At 27.1% G+C, this 16,075-nt stretch overlaps 1 protein-coding gene across 2 annotated transcripts in view; it reads right to left on the bottom strand.

Moving 5' to 3' along the window:
* The window catches only part of LOC148941060 (uncharacterized), a 117,147-nt gene that overhangs the window by 71,521 nt on the left and 29,551 nt on the right, over positions 1-16,075 (bottom strand). For both annotated transcript variants that reach the window (XM_089104921.1, XM_089104922.1), the window contains exon 5: positions 13,086-13,150. In XM_089104921.1, the coding sequence (XP_088961047.1) occupies positions 13,086-13,150 (65 nt within the window). The remainder of the gene's footprint in view (positions 1-13,085; positions 13,151-16,075) is intronic.

The raw sequence follows: 16,075 nt of genomic DNA, 5'->3' as shown, positions 1-16,075 counted from the left end.
ATTTATTCCTTCTATAAATAAGTCAGGCAAGACTGAAATATAAATATGGAGAATTGCTGAAAGATTCACAATACTGTCTTTACAGACAAATCAACTAATCATAATTTGTGACTAAAATCGTCCACATACAGTTAACACAGGTTAAACCTCAATAACAATTTATAAATTTTCCGAATCTTATATGTATTTAAAAAAAAGAGTCATTAGTTGTTTATTAACTTTTTGTTAAAACTTAATCTTAAAAAAAAACACAAAAAAACATACACGTATATTCTAATGTGTTTTAGGGTGTTATCTATTCCTTCTATAAATAAGTCAGGCAAGACTGCAATATATAAATATGTAGAATTGCTGAAAGCTTCACAATACTGTCTTTACAGACGACTCAACTAATCATAATTTGCGACTAAAATCGTCCACATACAGTTAAAACGGGTTAAACTTTAATAACAATTTATAAATTTTCCGAATCTTATATGTATTTAAAAAAAAAGAGTCATTAGTTGTTTATTAACTTTTTGTTAAAACTTAATCTTAAAAAAAAACACAAAAAAACATACACGTATATTCTAATGTGTATAAGGGTGTTATCTATTCCTTCTATAAATAAGTCAGGCAAGACTGCAATATAAATATGGAGAATTGCTGAACGATTCACAATACTGTCTTTACAGACGAATCAACTAATCATAATTTGTGACTAAAATCGTCCACATACAGTTAAAACAGGTTAAACTTTAATAACAATTTATAAATTTTCTGAATCTTATATGTATTTAAAAAAGAGTCATTAGTTGTTTATTAACTTTTTGTTAAAACTTAATCTTAAAAAAAAACACAAAAAACATACACGTATATTCTAATGTGTATTTATGGAGAATTGGAGAATTTATAAATTGTTATTAAAGTTTAACCTGTATTAACTGTATGTGGACGATTTTAGTCACAAATTATGATTAGTTGATTTGTCTGTAAAGACAGTATTGTGAATCGTTCAGTAATTCTCCATATTTATAATGCAGTCTTGCCTCAATTATTTATAGAACGAATAAATAACATTCTAATACACATTAGAATATACGTGTAGATTTTTTTGTTTTTTTTTATAGATTAAATTTTAACAAAAAGTTAATAAACAACTAATTACTCTTTTTTTAAATACATATAAGATTTTGAAAATTTATAAATTGTTATTAAATTTTAACCTGTGTTAACTGTATGTGGACGATTTTAGTCGTAAATTATGATTAGTTAATTCGTCTGTAAAGACAGTATTGTGAAGCTTTCAGCAATTCTCCATATTTATATTGCAGTCTTGCCTAACTTATTTATAGAACGAATAGATAACACCCTAATACACATTAGAATATACGTGTATGTTTTCCATAAGTCACATTAGGCCTCCCCAAGATTTTGTTAAATATATTCTCCATATTTATATTGCAGTCTTGCCTAACTTATTTATAGAAGGAATAGATAACACCCTAAAACACATTAGAATATATGTGTATGTTTTTTTATTTGTTTTTTTTTAAGATTAAGTTTTAACAAAAAGTAAATAAAAAAATAATGACTCTTTTTTTTTTAAATACATATAATATTATGAAATTTTTTAAATTTTTATTAAAGTTTAACCTTTGTTAACTATATTTGGACGATTTTAGTCGCAAATTATGATTAGTTGATTCGTCTGTAAAGACAGTATTGTGAATCTTTCAGCAATTTTCCATATTTATATTGCAGTCTTGGCCTGACTTATTTATAGAAGGAATAGATAACACCCTAATACACATTAGAATATACGTGTATGTTTTTTGTGTTTTTTTTTAAGATTAAGTTTTAACAAAAAGCTAATAAACAACTAATGACTCTTTTTTTAAATACATATAAGATTCGGAAAATTTATAAATTGTTATTAAAGTTTAACCTGTGTTAACTGTATGTGGACGATTTTAGTCACAAATTATGAGTAGTTGATTTGTCTGTAAAGACATTATTGGGAAGCTTTCAGTAATTCTAAATATTTAGATAGTAGTTTTGCCGGAATTATCTATAAAACTAATAGATAACATCCTTTAACACATTACAATATACGTGTGTTTTTTTGTGTTTTTTTTTTAAGATTAAGTATTAAAAAAAATTCGATAAAAAAATGATGACTCTTTTTTTTAAATAAATATAATATTCGGAAAATTTATAAATTGTTATTAAAGTTTAACCTGTGTTAACTGTATGTGGACGATTTTAGTCTTAACTTATGATTAGTTTATTTGTCTGTAAAGACAGTTTTTTGAAGCTCTTAGTAATTCTCCACATTTATTTTGAAGTCTTGCCTAAATTATTTATAGATCGACTAAATAACATTCTAAAACACATTACAATATACGTGTATGTTTTTTTGTGTTTTTTTTAAGATTAAATTTTAACAAAAAGTTAATAAACAACTAATGACTCTTTTTTTTTAAATACGTATAAGATTCGGAAAATTTATAAATTGTTATTAAAGTTTAACCTTTATTAACTGTATGTGGACGATTTCAGTCGCAAATTATGATTAGTTGATTTGTCTGTAAAGACAGTATTGTGAATCGTTCAGTAATTCTCCATATTTATATTGCAGTCTTGCCTGACTTATTTATAGAACGAATAGATAACACCCTAATACACATTAGAATATACGTGTATATTTTTTTGTGTTTTTCTTTAAGATTAAGTTTTAACAAAAAGTTAATAAACAACTAATGACTCTTTTTTTTAAACTACATATAAGATTCGGAAAATTCATAAATTGTTATTAAAGTTTAACCTGTGTTAACTGTATGTGGACGATTTTAGTCGCAAATTATGATTAGTTGATTCGTCTGTAAAGACAGTATTGTGAATCTTTCAGCAATTCTCAATATTTATATAGCAGTCTTGCCGGAATTATTTGTAGAATTTATATAAAACATCCGAAAAAAAATTATAATATAAGTGTATGTTTTTTTGTGTTTTTTTTTTAAGATTAATTATTAAAAAAAATTTAATAAACAACTAATCAATCTTTTTTTAAAAATACATATAAGATTCTGAAAATTTATAAATTGTTATTGAAGTTTAAAATGTGTTAACTGTATGTGGACGATTTTAGTCGCAAATTATGATTAGTTGATTCGTCTGCAAAGACAGTATTGTGAATCTTTCAGCAATTCTCCATATTTATATTGCAGTCTTGCCTAACTTATTTATAGAAGGAATAGATAACACCCTAAAATACATTAGAATATATGTGTATGTTTTTTTAGTTGTTTTTTTTAAGATTAATTTTTAACAAAAATTTAATAAACAACTAATGACTCTTTTTTTAAAATACATATAATATTAGGAAAATTTATGAATTGTTATTAAAGTTTAACATGTGTTAACTGTATGTGGACGATTTTAGTCACAAATTCTGATTAGTTGATTTGTCTGTAAAGACAGTATTGTGAATCTTTCAGCAATTCTCCATATTTATATTGCAGTCTTGCCTGACTTATTTATAGAATGAATAAATAACACTCTAATACACATTAGAATATACCTGTATATTTTTTTGTGTTTTTTTTTAAGATTAAGTTTTAACAAAAAGTTAATAAACAACTAATGAATCTTTTTTTTTCAAATACATATAAGACTAGGAAAATTTATAAATTTTTATTAAAGTTTAACCTGTGTTAACTGTATGAGGGCGATTTTAGTCGCAAATTAAGATTAGTTGATTCGTCTGTAAAGACAATATTGTGAATCTTTCAGCAATTCTCCATATTTATATTACAGTCTTGCCTAACTTATTTATAGAAGGAATATATACCACCCAAACATAAATTTGAATATATGTGTATGTTTTTTTAGTTTTTTTTTTTAAGATTAAGTTTTAAAAAAAAGTTAATAAAAAATTAATGACTCTTTTTTTTTAAATAAAATTAAGATTAGGAACATTTATGAATTTTTATTGAATTTTAACCAGTTTTAAAAGTATTTGGACGTTTTTAGTCACAAATTATGATTAGTTGGTTCGTCTGTAAAGACAGAATTATGAATCTTTCAGCAATTCTCCATATTTATATTGCAGTCTTGCCTAACTTATTTATAGAAGGAATAGATAACACCCTAAAACACATTAGAATTTATGTGTATGTTTTTTTAGTTGTTTTTTTTTTAAGATTAAGTTTTAACAAAAAGTTAATAAACAACTAATGACTCTTTTTTTTTAAATACATATAAGATTCGGAAAATTTATGAATTGTTATTAAAGTTTAACCTGTGTTAACTGTATGTGGGCGATTTTAGTCGCAAATTATGATTAGTTAATTCGTCTGTAAAGACAGTATTGTGAATCTTTCAGCAATTTTCCATATTTATATTGCAGTCTTGGCCTGACTTATTTATAGAAGGAATAGATAACACCCTAATACACATTATAATTTACGTTTTTTTTTTTTGTGTTTTTTTTAAGATTAACTTTTAACAAAAATTTAATAAACAACTAATGACTCTTTTTTTTAAAATACATATAAGATTCGGAAAATTTATAAATTGTTATTAAAGTTTAACCTGTGTTAACTGTATGTGGACGATTTTAGTCGCAAATTATGATTAGTTGATTCGTCTGTAAAGACAGTATTGTGAATCTTTCAGCAATTCTCCATATTTATATTGCAGTCTTGCCTGACTTATTTATAGAAGGAATAGATAACACCCTAATACACATTAGAATATACTTGTATGTTTTTTTGTGTTTTTTTTTTTAAGATTAATTTTTAACAAAAAGTTAATAAACAACTAATGACTCTTTTTTTTTTTAAATACATATAAGATTCGGAAAATTTATAAATTGTTATTAAGGTTTAAACAGTGTTAAGTATATGTGGACGATTTTAGTCGCAAATTATGATTAGTTAATTCGTCTGTAAAGACAGTATTGTGAAGCTTTCAGCAATTCTCCATATTTATTTTGCAGTCTTGCCTGAATTATTTGTAGAATGAATATATAACATCATAATACACATTATAATATACTTTTATGTTTTTTTGTGTTTTTTTTTTAAGATTAATTTTTAAAAAAAATCCACTAAAAAACTGTTGAATCTTTTTTTTTAAATACATAAAATATTCGGAAAATATTTAAATTGTTATTAAAGTTTAACCTGTGTTAAATATATGCCGACGTTTTTATTAGCAAATTATGATTATTTGATTCGTCTGTAAATACAGTATTGTGAATCGTTCAGCAATTCTCCATATTTATATTGCAGTCTTGCCTAACTTATTTATAGAAGGAATAGATAACACCCTAAAACACAATAGAATATATGTGTATTTTTTTTTAGTTTTTTTTTTAAGATTAAGTTTTAAAAAAAATTAAATAAACAACTAATGACTCTTTTTTTTTAAATACATATAATACTCGGAAATTTTATGAATTTTTATTAAATTTTAAAAAGTGTTAAGTGTATGTGGACGATTTTAGTCGCAAATCATAATTAGTTAATTCGTCTGTAAAGACAGTATTGTGAATCTTTCAGCAATTCTCCATATTTATATTGCAGTCTTGCCTGAATTATTTATAGAAGGAATAGATAACACCCTAATACACATTAGAATATACGTGTATGTTTTTTGTTTTTTTTTTAAGATTAAGTTTTAACAAAAAGTAAATAAACAACTAATGACTCTTTTTTTTTAAATACATATAAGATTCTGAAAATTTATAAATTGTTATTAAAGTTTAACCTGTGTTAACTGTATGTGGACGATTTTAGTCGTAAATTATGATTAGTTGATTCGTCTGTAAAGACAGTATTCTGAATCTTTCAGCAATTTTCCATATTTATATATCAGTCTTGCCTGACTTATTTATAGAAGGAATAGATAACACCCTAATACACATTAGAATATACGTGTATGTTTTTTTGTGTTTTTTTTTAAGATTAAGTTTTAACAAAAAGTTAATAAACAACTAATGACTCTTTTTTTAAATACATATAAGATTCGGAAATTTTATAAATTGTTATTAAAGTTTAACCTGTGTTAACTGTATGTGGACAATTTTAGTCGCAAATTATGATTAGTTGATTCGTCTGTAAAGACAGTATTGTGAATCTTTCAGCAATTCTCCATATTTATATTGCAGTCTTGCCTGACTTATTTATATAAGGAATAGATAACACACTAAAACACATTAGAATATATGTGTATGTTTTTTTAGTTGTTTTTTTTAAAGATTAATTTTTAACAAAAAGTTAATAAACAACTAATGACTCTTTTTTTTTAAATACATATAAGATTAGGAAAATTTATAAATTGTTATAAAATTTTAACCTGTGTTAAATGTAATTGGACGATTTTAGTCGCAAATTACGATTAGTTGATTCGTCTGTAAAGACAGTATTGTGAATCTTTCAGCAATTCTCCATATTTATATTGTAGTTTTGCCTGACTTATTTGTAGAATGAATAGATAACATCCTTATACACATTAGAATATACGTTTATGTTTTTTTGTGTTTTTTTTTAAGATTAATTTTTAAAAAAAAGTTGATAAACAACTTATGACTCTTTTTTTTTAAATACAAATAATATTCGGAAATTTTATAAATTTTTATTAAATTTTAACCTGTGTTAACTTTATTTGGACGATTTTATTCACAAATTATGATTAGTTGATTCGTCTGTAAAGACAGTATTGTGAATCTTTCAGTAATTCTCCATATTTATATTGCAGTCTTGCCTGACTTATTTATAGAACGAATAGATAACATCCTAATACACATTAGAATATACGTGTATATTTTTTTGTGTTTTTTTTTAAGATTAAGTTTTAACAAAAAGTTAATAAACAACTAATGACTCTTTTTTTAAATACATATAAGATTCGGAAAATTTATAAATTGTTATTAAGGTTTAACCTGTATTAACTGTATGTGGACGATTTTAGTCACAAATTATGATTAGTTGATTTGTCTGTAAAGACAGTATTGTGAATCTTTCAGCAATTCTCCATATTTATATTGCAGTCTTGCCTGACTTATTTATAGAAGGAATAGATAACACCCTAATACACATTAGAATATACGTGTATGTTTTTTTGTGTTTTTTTTTAAGATTAAGTTTTAACAAAAAGTTAATAAACAACTAATGACTCTTTTTTTTTCAAATACATATAAGATTCGGAAATTTTATAAATTGTTATTAAAGTTTAAACTGTGTTAACTGTATGTGGACGATTTTAGTCGTAAATTATGATTAGTTGATTCGTCTGTAAAGACAGTATTGTGAATCTTTCAGCAATTCTCCATATTTATATATTGCAGTCTTGCCTGACTTATTTATAGAAGGAATAGATAACACACTAAAACACATTAGAATATACGTGTATGTTTTTTGTGTGTTTTTTTTAAGATTAAGTTTTAAAAAAAAGTTAATAAAAAACTAATGACTCTTTTTTTAAATACATATAAGATTCGGAAAATTTATAAATTGTTATTAAAGTTTAACCTGTGTTAACTGTATGTGGACGATTTTAGTCACAAATTATGATTAGTTGATTTGTCTGTAAAGACAGTATTGTGAATCTTTAATCAATTCTCCATATTTATATTCTAAAAAACCAACAAAGAGAAAAATCTCTAAAAAAAAAACAAACAAACGAGACTTTCGTCAAATATAACGAGACTCTTTCATTCGTCAATTATATTGCAGTCTTGCCTGACTTATTTATAGAATGGATAAATAACACTCTGATACACATTAGAATATACGTGTATTTTTTTTGTGTTTTTTTTAAGATTAAATTTTAACAAAAAGTTAATAAACAACTAATGACTCTTTTTTTAAATACATATAAGAATCGGAAAATTTATGAATTGTTATTAAAGTTTAACCAGTTTTAACTGTATGTGGACAAGTTTAGTTGTATATTATGATTAGTTTTGTTTTCTGTAAAGACAGTTTTTTGACGCGTTCAGTAATTCTCAATATTTATTTAGCAGTCTTGCCTAAATTATATCTAGATCGAATAAATAACATCCTTTAACACATTAGAATATACGTGTATATTTTTTTGTGTTTTTTTTAAGATTAAATTTTAACAAAAAGTTAATAAACAACTAATGACTCTTTTTTTAAAAATACATATAAGATTCGGAAAATTTATAAATTGTTATTAAAGTTTAACCTGTGTTAACTGTATGTGGACGATTTTAGTCGCAAATTATGAAACGTTAAACTTTAATAACAATTTATAAATTTTCCGAATCTTATATGTATTTTTAAAAAAAGATTCATTAGTTGTTTATTAACTTTTTGTTAAAATTTAATCTTAAAAAAACACAAAAAAACATACACGTATATTCTAATGTGTATTAGGGTGTTATCTATTCCTTCTATAAATAATTCAGGCAAGACTGCAATATAAATATGGAGAATTGCTGAAAGATTCACAATACTGTCTTTACAGACGAATCAACTAATCATAATTTGCGACTAAAATCGTTCACATACAGTTAACACAGGTTAAACTTTAATAACAATTTATAAATTTTCCGAATCTTATATGTATTAAAAAAAAAAGAGTCATTAGTTGTTTATTAACTTTTTGTTAAAACTTAATCTTAAAAATAAACACAAAAAAACATACACGTATATTCTAATGTGTATTAGGGTGTTATCTATTCCTTCTATAAATAAGTCAGGCAAGACTGCAATATAAATATGGAGAATTGCTGAAAGATTCACAATACTGTCTTTACAGACGAAGCAACTAATCATAATTTGTGACTAAAATCGTCCACATACAGTTAACACAGGTTAAACTTTAATAACAATTTATAAATTTTTCGAATCTTAAATGTATTTAAAAAAAAAGAGTCATTAGTTGTTTATTAGCTTTTTGTTAAAACTTAATCTTAAAAAAAACACAAAAAACATACACGTATATTCTAATGTGTATTAGGGTGTTATCTATTCCTTCTATAAATAAGTCAGGCCAAGACTGCAATATAAATATGGAAAATTGCTGAAAGATTCACAATACTGTCTTTACAGACGAATCAACTAATCATAATTTGCGACTAAAATCGTCCACATACAGTTAACACAGGTTAAACTTTAATAACAATTTATAAATTTTCCGAATCTTAAATGTATTTTAAAAAAAGAGTCATTAGTTGTTTATTAACTTTTTGTTAAAACTTAATCTTAAAAAAAAACAACTAAAAAAACATACACATAAATTCTAATGTGTTTTAGGGTGTTATCTATTCCTTCTATAAATAAGTTAGGCAAGACTGCAATATAAATATGGAGAATTGCTAAAAGATTCACAATACTGTCTTTACAGACTAATCAACTAATCATAATTGGCGAATACAATCTTCCAAACACACTTAAAACTTTTTAAACTTTAATAACAATTCATATAATTTCCGAATCTCTAATTTATTTAAAAAAAAAGAGTAATAATTTTTTTATTGAATATTTTTTAATAATTAATATTAGAAATAAAAACAAAAAAACATACACTTATATTCGAATGTTTTAAAGGATGTTATCTATTCGTTATATAAATAAGTCAGGCAAGACTGCAATATAAATATGGAGAATTACTGAACGATTCACAATACTGTCTTTACAGACAAATCAACTAATCATAATTTGAGACTAAAATCGTCCACATACACTTAACACAGGTTAAACTTTAATAAAAATTTATAAATTTTCCGAATCTTATATGTATTTAAAAAAAAAGAGTCATTAGTTGTTTATTAACTTTTTGTTAAAACTTAATCTTAAAAAAACACAAAAAACATACACGTATATTCTAATGTGTATTAGGGTGTTATATATTCCTTCTATAAATAAGTCAGGCCAAGACTGCAATATAAATATGGAAAATTGCTGAAAGATTCACAATACTGTCTTTACAGACGAATCAACTAATCATAATTTGCGACTAAAATCGTCCACATACAGTTAACACAGGTTAAACTTTAATAAAAATTTATAAATTTTCCGAATCATATGTATTTAAAAAAAAGAGTAATTAGTTTTTTATTAACTTTTTGTTAAAACTTAATCTTAAAAAAAAAAAACTAAAAAAAACATACACATATATTCTAATGTGTTTTAGGGTGTTATCTATTCCTTCTATAAATAAGTTAGGCAAGACTGCAATATAAATATGGAGAATTGCTGAAAGATTCACAATACTGTCTTTACAGACGAATCAACTAATCATAATTTGAGACTAAAATCGTCCACATACAGTTAACACAGGTTAAACTTTAATAACAATTTATAAATTTTCCGAATCTTATATGTATTTAAAAAAAAAGAGTCATTATTTGTTTATTAACTTTTTGTTAAAATTTAATCATAAAAAAACACAAAAAACATACACGTATATTCTAATGTGTATTAGGGTGTTATCTATTCGTTCTATAAATAAGTTAGGCAAGACTACAATATAAATATGGAGAACTGCTGAGCGATTCACAATACTGTCTTTACAGACGAATCAACTAATCATAATTTGCGACTAAAATCGTCCACATACAGTTAACACAGGTTAAACTTTAATAAAATTTATAAATTTTCCGAATCTTATATGTATTTAAAAAAAAAGAGTCATTAGTATTTCATTAACTTTTTTTTAAAAATTAATCTTAAAAAAAACAAAAAAAACATACACGTATATTATAATTTTTATTAGGGTGTTATCTATTCCTTCTATAAATAAGTCAGGCAAGACTGCAATATAAATATGGAGAATTGCTGAAAGATTCACAATACTGTCTTTACAGACGAATCAACTAATCATAATTTGTGACTAAAATCGTCCATATACCGCTAACACAGGTTAGCAACGTCCTGGTACCGAATGCCTAAGTTGTTTTTCTGCGAATTTAAGCCTAAAATTTATTAAAATTATCATCATAAATAGGCTATCTAATTAGCCTTATTTCGACTCGATTTCAGAATAGCCTGACAATAAAAAAAACTAAAAGATTTTTTGCCAACAATTTTCTAGCTTAACTTTAAATAAAAGTTCAAATAGGGATAAAATCCTTTTAATAGACAATGATGATGGTAACAGTGGGTTAAACTCACAAAAATACTAAATATTTTGGTCACATATGCAGTGACCGTCATTAGTAATAAAACTAAACTTATAAAATTTAAAACAATAGTTTATGTGCGACACCAAATAAAACTACATATTGTTTAATTCTCTAATTCTTATCAAAGCAAAGACGGAAGCTAGCCTCTTTGACCTTCTTGGATTCGATTCATTAGCGTTCAATGATATAACGCTTGTACATAGGTCAACTATATTGGGTGAATTGAACTTTACTTTGTCAGATTTTAATAAATTATCGTAGATAAAATTTAGCCCTAATTCACTTGTGTCCCGATTCAAAGCTATGTTCTTGAATAAAATTTTCTGTATTTCACGAGTGTCACAAAAATTCTGCTTTATACCCCGATCCCTAGAAACCAAAGAGACATTATCGAACAAAATAAAATGGGGTCTGGAAAATTGAAAATATGTTCTAAAGGTCTGTCAGCCCTTTTATTTACCGTCATGATAAGGCAGTGTGGTCTCCGAAATTATCTTAGCTTAACTTCAGACAAAAATTTACCAAGACAATTTTAAAGAATAGAAATAGTCTAACTAATTAGCTCTGTTCCACTTGGGTTTAACATCCCCATAGTCCTGAACGCCTAAATTATTTTTGCAAAAATTGTCGCAAAGGAATTTGCTCCCATTCTAGATGTATGAACAAAAAAATCAATATAATATTGCAATAATATTCTAACAAGTTACTACCGAAACGTAAGTGATTACCAGGCAGCGATTCCTTGTTTTTATTACTTAATATATTTATTTTAATATATTTATATTTTATTACTTAATATATTTAAAAGGTTAAATTCGTTTATGTGTCTTTGTGTTAGTTTGTTTTTTCTTAGTGTTATTTACTCCAGTTGTTTTGCGTTTTTGACAAATATGTATGTTTAATTCTTTTTGTTCATATTGTTACTATCGTTTTTATTCTAAGCTTAATCTAATCCGCTTGCGTTGTTGTAAAAGTGGGTTAAAAATAAATGAATTATCCAATTAAATTCGAAACCTTAATAAGATAATTAAAAGGAACCAAGAAACCTAAATCTATAAATTTTGAGTTTTTTTTTAAAAATAGGAAATAACACAGGCCTTCGAGACCAGGGCAGCGTTTTGACCAAATCGAAATGCCACTAATTCTCTTTTGTTTTTTTAGCTTGACAATTTTTTTTCCTAAAGCCCTAGGAGTACCGTAATATAGGCATCAAATAATGCCACTTAGAGCGGTCTCCAAGTGTATTTTCCTTGTAACGGAGTACGCCCAACATAGTCAGATTTTAGAAGAGTGTCAAGGAAAACTTAACAAGTTTAACTTAATGAAAAACTTAATCAAGGAAAACTAGAAACCTTAATAAGATAACTAAAAGGAACCAAGAAACCTAAATCTATAAATTTTGAGCTTTTTTTTAAATAGGAAATAACACAGGCCTTCGAGACAAGGGCAGCGTTTTGACCAAATCGAAATGCCACTAATTCTCTTTTGTTTTTTAGCTTGACAATTTTTTTTTCCTTAAGACCTCGGAGTACCATAATATAGGCATCAAATAGCGCCACTTAGAGCGGTCTCCAAGAGTACTTTCTTTGTGACGGAATACGCACAACATAGTTAGATTTTAGAAGAGCGTCAAGGAAAAGAGGAGAGCAACATAATCTATATGCTCTACATATGTTCTGTTAGAAAATATGTTCTAGTTTCTCCTACTCCTTTTTGGAAAAATTCACTTGGACCCTTGTTCCGACAAATTCAGTCAATATTACCTTATGTGCATTATTTTACCACATTGGCGTAAGAGAGACCCCCCCCCCATTTGGATTCTTCGGACACTTAGACAATTTTCAGTAGCTGAAAAACACGTAGTCTCACAGTTCAGAAGCAGCACTTTTTCAACAAATTAAAAAGAAAACGTTTGCGTAAGTCAATAGAACAGCAAACAACTTACGACAAAACCTCTTGAATTTCTTCCAATGTGCAAATATCTTCCCTCAGAGTTGCTTCAAGAAATATCTAAAATAACAAGGTTAAAGATGAGATTTAGTCACGAAAATAAAACTAAAAATTTTAATTTTAAAAGCGAAAATTTAGCTGCGTCAAAAGATAAAACTGAAAGAGAACAGGGTGCAAAACTGCCATTGACTTACGAGGCGAACATAAGACGGATAGCGTCAAGACCACTCTTCGAAGACAACGGCATCCATAGAGTATATGTGTTTTATTACTAATGTGAAGGAACAGGACGATTTCCTGTAGTTACGGAAATTCTGTAAAACAGTCTGGTTACGGAGTGTCTGTAAAACGGTCAGTTTACGGAAGTGTGGATAAATCTTAGCATAAAAATTAAAAAGACCTAGAAGCTCATGGCACTTCCAGCAGCAAATTCTATGGAAGTAATCTAAACAGAGTTGAACCCTCCCCACTAAAGACACAAATTTACTCAAGCTTGTACTCCCCACAACATTTAATTGCCATCTGAATAGCCATTTCATTCAGTGTGAATTACAAGGGCGTAGTCGTACCCTCAGAGAGATCACATCAGGTACTAAAACGAGAAATGATAAAAATAGTTCTTGGCCAAGTTTGGACACAATCCACCATCCTGCCAATAATTCCGCTGATACCATAATTTGAAGTGCCTACCCCCCCCCCCCCAAAAAAAGGTAGGATCACGAGCGGAGTCTAAAAATGTACACCCATGTGCATGGCCCTACATTCCGCTAAACGTCTCAATTTGTTAGATATACTGAATATAAAAATTTAGGTACCCACTTCCTCTCCTCCAGGGGTTGGATCGCAACCAGACCGCCAAAAGCTATACTTAGGAGAGTAACTGTTATTTCCCTCAATTTTTGACTGACACCATGGACGCCTTAGAGAAAATTTTATGACAAAAATCTAGGGAGCCACAGCAAAATAATCGGATTGCATCCGGACACTCAAAAATACAACTAGGCACTAGCTCTGATTTATCATCAGGTTTATCAAGTGTTCGTTTTACTATCTTCATATTTTTCCTTTATATTTTTAATATTCTTAATATTTTCAGTCTTTATATCTATTAGACGAGAGCGCGAATTCGGCCGTATGAATTTTGAATTCAACTCTATTTGACCTTAAGTCCACGTTTGTTCTCTTACTTTTAGAGGATATTTATCTTTAACAACTAATTTTTCTGAGACTGACCTTTTATGCTTAGTGCGGTAAGTTTTTACATATACTATAGTTTTTATTTCTATTTTTACTCGTATCGGTTTTAGACGATTGTCTTTTTTTTAGTTTAAATTTTGTGTACATTTTTTTTTTTTTACATTTTATATTTTTCATTGCGTTTTCTGCCCTGTTAATCTATAATAATGTAACTGAGTATAAAGTGCCCTGTTAATCTATAATAATACGACAGAGCTCATCCATTTTTGGTTATTTTTAACTGAAGAAAACACAAGTTCGACAATTTTTGCTTAAAAATATCATCTTAATTTTTTTTTTAAGTCTAGCAAAAAAAAAACTTAAAACAAGCATTACTTGTGTTATTTATGTTATAGATAACCAAAACTGCTTTTGTTTTTCTTATAAAATATAATTTCCTATAAAATATAAAATCAAATTTATTATGAAATCAGTCTTATAAAAAACTAAATAAATAAAGTATTAACCTTGTTAATAGGCTGGAGAACGACGAAACTCACGACATCTTTTTTACACAAAAAAAGCAAATCCTCGAAGAAATCCTCCAAGAAGTCCTCGAAGACTTTTGGTTATTCTCACCATGTTGGGCTTTTATGTATTCTCTTATCCTTTTGTGGACTATTTGGTTAAACCATTCAAGGGGTAAGGTATTTGTGCAGCCTAAGGGTATGTCTAAGGCGCCTATGCTGCTATTTCATATGCACATATTGAGTGGATTCGAATCACTGCGTTAACAAATTGATGGAATAAGTATTTCTGATTTGTCAGAAACCCTAGGTTCTTATGGGAAAAAATTGCTGCTATTAATATTCACACAGCATAGTTACGTTATATAACTTTTATTCAACCCGCCTCTTTCATATGTGATTTTATGTTTTAGAAAATAGCATGCCCGGTTGCCCAGTTAAAGTCAAAGTTTTAGAACTAAAATTGCTAAATTCGACCAATGAATTGGCTTAACAAGCGAATCTTGTTAAGCCAATGAACATACGAAAACAGTGCTGTTAGCTTAGGATAATAAGGACTGAATTTGGCTAATCAGGTTGAAAAAGTTTTCCCACAGGATAATAATAATGCAAACCTACACACCTTTTTTACCCAAATAAAAAGCAAAAAGTCAATAAGGATAAGATATGCTATCTCATCTTGTGCTAATATTTACAATGGCATGTCGATTTCTAGTTGTTTTATTAAATACCGACGAATTAGCGGTTGCAGTTTTTATGTTTTTATTATATACATAAAAAGAATATAAAGAACATAATTCTAGACACCAGTAATCTGCAGTTATTTCCAAGGCCGTACCCAGGATTTTTTTTCGGAGAGGGTTTTACTCAAAGATTTTTTTTCTGAGTGGGGGGGGAGGGGTACAGAAAAGAACCTCAAAAAACGCATTTAAAATTTGTTTAAATCCGTTTTTGTTACGCTTTTACGAGTCAAACAAACATTTAGGGGGGGGGGTTCAAACCTCCATAACCTCCCCCTATGGGTACGGCCTTGGTTATTTCAGCTATTCGTTTATTTCTGTTTTGTCCACAATCGTCATGCCTGCTCCGCACTAGTCCCCAGTCCACTCATTTGCCTTGTACTTAACGTTTTAATGTATTTATTTATTTTTGACTCGCAAGAAGACCGAAAAAGTGCAACACACTGTGAATCGATAGCAAAATAGAAAAAAGAACACAATAAAAGAAAAATACGATACTAGAACATAAACATCCAGCGACAACTACAGCAAAAATAGAATGC

This window comes from Artemia sp. Qi Xiang Cuo, chromosome 19 (genome assembly GCF_049724085.1).
Source record: "Artemia sp. Qi Xiang Cuo chromosome 19, ASM4972408v1, whole genome shotgun sequence".
NCBI lineage: Eukaryota > Metazoa > Arthropoda > Branchiopoda > Anostraca > Artemiidae > Artemia > Artemia sp. Qi Xiang Cuo.
Note: the sequence above shows the minus strand (reverse complement) of the source record. Positions and strands in the feature narration are given on the sequence as shown.